The sequence below is a fragment of the Octopus bimaculoides genome, chromosome 6 (genome assembly GCF_001194135.2).
Source record: "Octopus bimaculoides isolate UCB-OBI-ISO-001 chromosome 6, ASM119413v2, whole genome shotgun sequence".
Taxonomy (NCBI): domain Eukaryota; kingdom Metazoa; phylum Mollusca; class Cephalopoda; order Octopoda; family Octopodidae; genus Octopus; species Octopus bimaculoides.
Genome location: NC_068986.1, coordinates 25,221,592 through 25,226,980, shown reverse-complemented (window position 1 = coordinate 25,226,980; position 5,389 = coordinate 25,221,592). Strand labels below are relative to the sequence as shown.

At 34.8% G+C, this 5,389-nt stretch overlaps 1 protein-coding gene across 3 annotated transcripts in view; it reads right to left on the bottom strand.

Annotated features, from left to right (window-relative positions):
- Positions 1 to 809: 809 nt before the first annotated feature.
- The window catches only part of LOC106869481 (eukaryotic translation initiation factor 4B), a 34,002-nt gene continuing 29,422 nt past the window's right edge, over positions 810 to 5,389 (bottom strand). For 2 of the 3 annotated variants that reach the window (XM_014915238.2, XM_014915237.2), the window contains exons 14-17: positions 5,231 to 5,279; positions 4,990 to 5,056; positions 4,319 to 4,391; positions 810 to 2,644 (exon numbers count right to left, since the gene is read on the bottom strand). In XM_014915238.2, the coding sequence (XP_014770724.1) occupies positions 2,576 to 2,644; positions 4,319 to 4,391; positions 4,990 to 5,056; positions 5,231 to 5,279 (258 nt within the window). In that variant the 3' untranslated portion in view covers positions 810 to 2,575. The remainder of the gene's footprint in view (positions 2,645 to 4,318; positions 4,392 to 4,989; positions 5,057 to 5,230; positions 5,280 to 5,389) is intronic. The other variant, XM_052968646.1, reaches the window with a different exon arrangement.

Sequence of the window (5,389 nt, the reverse complement as noted above, 5' to 3'; positions counted from 1 at the left end):
AGTACAGTATCAATAAAAGAGAGAGTCTTGAGGTAGTACCTGACAAATCTACCAGTATTAATATGCTTTAGCTCAAAGCCTAAGTTATGGAAGTGTAGTATATATTCTTTTCTACTCTAGGCACAACACCCAAAATTTTTGGGGAGGGGCCAGTCGATTAGATCGACCCAGTACGCAACTGGTACTTAATTTATCGACCCCAAAAGGGTGAAAGTGCATTATATAGCGTCAGAGAAGGAAATGAAATGAATATATATATAGACACAAAACATTAAAAACCTTAAGGTCTTGATAAATAATTAATATATCGGTAATACAGAAAAAAAAAAAAAAAAATCCTATTAAGATACCAGATTTAATTGAAAATTATTTTATTAGCATTGTTGTTATATTGAAGATTAAATATTTGGATTAGCTAATGATGTTTTTCCTGCTAATATCTGTTAAAAAATTTTTTTTCTTTTTAAATTTAAAATAAAAACAGAACCAGAATATCAATGAGACTGAAGAAAAAAAAAGTTACACATACATATATATATATATATAATTGTTTTAACGTCTATTTTTCCATGCTTGCATGGGTTGGATGGAATTTACTGAGATGGATCTTCTATGGCTAAGATGCCCTTCCTGTTTCCAGAAAGGTAACATTCCCCTATGACCAGACATGCTTTCATGGAAGAGAACAGATTTGATGTGTGTGTGTGTGTGTATGTATATTTCAGAAAGAAATAAGTTTCCATATTTGGTTTCCTTCATCAGAATTAGATAATATAAATAAATATTACACATTAAAATAATTTCAAAAATTGTTTAAATGTATTCTTTTTAATAATTTTATTTTTTATTTTTAAATCCAATTTCAGAAATCACATTTGTATTTACTGACAGTTTTCAATCTGGTGGGAGGGGAAGGGGGCAATAAATGTAACAAGTGATATAGGGATGATAAGGAAGAATAGGCAGAAAGAGAGAGAGAGAGAGAGAAAAAAAGAACTTGAGAGAAGAGGAATGAATGAGCCTAAGGTATAAACATAAAAAGGACAAAGGAAAAAAGGCTTAAATTTCTTAGCATTTTTTTTCTTGACAGTTTTAGATACACATTTCTTTAGAAAATATATTTCTGCGCATTTGAACACAAACCAGTATTAAACCAGGATGGGGTACTGCAGGAAGTTTATGTGCCAAAGCCACAGGACAAACTGGCATCAATTTACATAGAACCTCGTCCCTTTTGCTACACTGTTTGTCTACTTACTTACTTTAGAAAGTACTTATCTAGTCTGACCAACCAAGGGACATGACAGTGGTGTCCTATAAAGCAAACTATAAAAGCACAACCCGCTATCCTGCAGGCAGACACAACAGTAAGTAGGAGTAAGGATGAAGTGTTAAATAAACAATAAAACAAAAGTTTACTGAAGGAGTCGAGTAATATCATTGTAGATATATCTGAAAGGTTAAGAAATAAAGAAGCCATTGCCGTCAGACCAATCAATTGTGATGATGGAGCCTAAACACCTGGGTGATGAACTGAACCACATACTTTTTTTTATCCAGTCTGTGTGCATATGCACTGATATGGAAGCATCACAAAATACACTGTTACTGAAACACTATAGGCCTTTCATGTATTAATGTAACAAACAACATCTGATGTAATGTTGCAGCAAAGAGACAAAGCCTACGTCAGTGTACCATCAAAATCATTTACAAACGGAAACATTAAATATCTATAAATCTTAATACACTATGCTAGGAAAATGCATGTGCATTTGTATGTATATATATATATATATATACAAAAATACATACATACACACACACACAAACTGTTTAGCCATGCAAGAAGATATACAGTTGAAGAGATTAACCTCCTTAACAAAATTAAAAAGAAAAAGACACTGAGATATATACATAGATATATATATATATATGTATATCAAACCAAAGATAAACTGATTAGATCAGACATTGCATTGAATACTTTTTGGAAGGCATTCCTTTTTTGGCAAAATAATAAACCAAATAACTCCTGAGAGGGCAGTGGGGGGAGAGATAGAGAAAGAGACAGACAGAGCTAAAAAGACGAACAATATGAGGAATGATATAAGGAAACAAAAATTAAAATAATCCAGAGCCTCAACAGCTGTTAACACCAAATCAAGTCAGTAAGAAATTTAAAGCTGAAGACAGCATCTGCGATGTTAAATGCAGAATTAATAATAATAATTTACAGTATACAAAAAAAAAAAAAAAAAAAAAAAAAAGAAAAGAAAAAAAAGCGTTAACTCAGGAGTTTTTGTTTGTCATTTTTTTGGGTTTTTTTTTGCTACTAAAGGAGTTTTTCTTTTTCTGTATTTGTATTTGGCTTTTCCCCTATTAAAATCATGTTGGCCAGACCTGCATTGATGGAAAAAAAAAAAAAATGAAAAAAAAAAAGAAGTTTAACACTAGTTTGAAATAGTGTTGAGCAACTACTAAAGTAAGAGAGAAAAGGAGAGCGTTTGGATGTTTTGAATGGGAAACGAGGAAACTAAATATGGCTTTTAAATTTTCGCAGTTGAAAACTTGTTCACGAGTGATCCTGGTAGTCTTCATCCTCAGTATTTAAATAGTCGAATTTGTTGGCATCAGTCCAATCCTGAAATAAGAACAAACAACAGCATGACAAGAAAGAACAGCAAACATCCCCCACCACCATCACCACACTAAACAGCTTATTTCAATTGAAATAAGTCAAAATTGAACTATTATACAAGATAAAGGATTGGAAATGATTTAATAGTATTAATAAGAAAACAGAGCTAGCTAGCATCCAGTGTTGAAAATAAGGCCACTAATCAAATGTTATTCTTCAAAGGAACCTGTAAAAATTGCTCAAACCATGGTACGCAATATGAGCCAACTGCTCCATGTGATTCTTGGCAAGAAAATGTGTGTACATTTTCAATAACGCATCATGTGACTGGCACTCCATTGATTACAACCACGAGTGTTCCAGTTGGGATCTGATCGACGGAATAGCCTGCTTGAGAAAGTAACATGCAAGTGGCTGAGCACTCCACAGATACGCGTGCCCTTAACGTAGTTTCGAGGGAGATTCAGCGTGACACAGTGTGGCAAGGCTGACCCTTTGAATTACAGGTGCAACTCAAATTTTATCAGCTGAGTGGACAGGAGCAACACAAAATGTCTTGCTCAAGGACATAACACGTCACCAGGAATCCAACTCACAACCTTACAGTCATGAGTTGAAGACCCAAACCACTAACCCACACACTTTCAATACCCCATGTACTCCATGATATATCTATCTAGGTAGCATATAGGGTAATATTTTTTGCTTCTTTAATATTACTCATTGTAAGTTCCCATATTGTATATAACTTCCTTTTTGTTGCTTTATTTCAATATTGTTTCTCATAATACTTTTCTATTGCATAAAAGGAAAAATGACATTTATTCTTGAGTGAACAGTGAAAAGCACCCATGCTGGCACCACATGAATAAGCATCTAGAGAAAGCACCATTCGAGAGTTGGACTGCATGGAAGCAGTGACATCAAGCCAAGTGAGAGCATAGTCATGGCCAATGCCAGTGTTGTCTAACTTGGCCTGTTAAAAGCACCCTTCAATTATTGGGCGATATGCTGTACTTGTGAAAACCTGTCAAACTGAGTGAAATCGTAGTTGTGGCACATAAAAGGCACTGTTCGAGCATTGGGCCTCATGGAGGCAATGACAGGCGACCAAGACCTTTGGTGATGTAATGTGCTTGTGTAGACCTGTCAAGCCAAGTGAGAATGCAGTCGTGGCCAATGCTGGTGTCAGGTCATTGGCATGTAAAAAACACCAACTACACTCTCAGAGTGGTTGGCATTAGGAAGAACACCCAGCCATAGAAACCTCACCAAATCATAACCTGGTGTAGCCCCACTGGCTTACCAGTTTTCAGGCAAACCATCCAACCCATGCTAGCATGGAAAGTGAACGTTAAATGATGATGACGATAAAGTGGTTGGCATTAGGAAGGGCATCTAACCATAGAATTCATGCCAAAACAGATGACTGGAGTCTAGCTGGTGCAGCCCCCTCTGGCTTGGCAGCTCCTGTCAAATCATACCAGCATGGAAAACAGACATTAAATGATTGAAAATTTCTATGGAACAATTAATTTATTTGCATATGTGTCAAAAATAGGCTCCAGACAACTATTCAGACTTATGGCTTTGGTAAGACTGTAAAAGAATTTTTTAAAATCTTTTTGTCCAGAGGAGGCTCACCATAATTTAAAGAAATCAAGAACAGATATTTACCTTTTTCACATTATCTTGAAGCTGAGGCATTTCCTCATATGATTTTGGGATCTGTTTCTCTCGAACAGGACGCCTGTTTTGAGAAAACAATTTCAACTTAATGCACAATTCATACACTGAACAGGTAGAAAATTTTCTAGTTTCAGTTATTTATAGACTCTAGGCCAGTTTTAATAACAGGTGTCTTTTGAAATGCTTAGCGGTTATTTCACTTGTCGCTACGTTCTGACTTAAAATCCCACCAAGGTCAACTTTGCCTTTCATCCTTTTGGGGTCGATAAATTAAGTACCAGTTCAATACTGGGGTCGATGTAATCCACTACCCCCTCCCCAATTTCAGGCCTTGTGCCTATAGTAGAAAGGATTATCATCATTATTAAGGCAGTGAGATAGCAGAATCATTAACACACTGGACGAAATGCTCAATGGTATTTTGCCTGTTGTTATGTTCTGAGTTCAAATTCCACCAAGGTAGACTTTGTCTTTCATCTATTTGGGGGTCGATAAATTAAGTATCAGTGAAACACTGGGGTTGATGTAACCAACTACTCCCCTCCCACCAAATTTCAGGCCTTGTGCCTTTAGTAAAAAGGATCATTATTATTAAGGTTGACAGTTCAAAATTAAGTTTGTAACAACTGATAACTAAATATCTAATAACAGTGACTCACCTTTTTTCTGAACCACCTCTACTGGGATGGTCATGTTTGTCATTAGGATACGCTTTGCCATTCAGTTCTAAAACAAAAATAATAACCCGTGAGAAATAGAAGTTCATGAAAATGTAGAACATATTAAACAAAACAATTCAAAATTAATGACAGTTTAATGTAACGGAATGTAAATTAAAACACAACATGTAAACAGAAAGTTAGGAGAAATCTAAGATGGAATAAAAAAATATATATTTACCATTTTCACCAACTCCATCCCCTCTTTTTGAAGAATCGTTATACTGTTTCTGTAAACAATAACAGTAAGAAATTTATGAGTATGCATGACTGAGAGAAAGATGGAGATATAGATAGACAGATATATATATATATATATATATATATATATATATATATA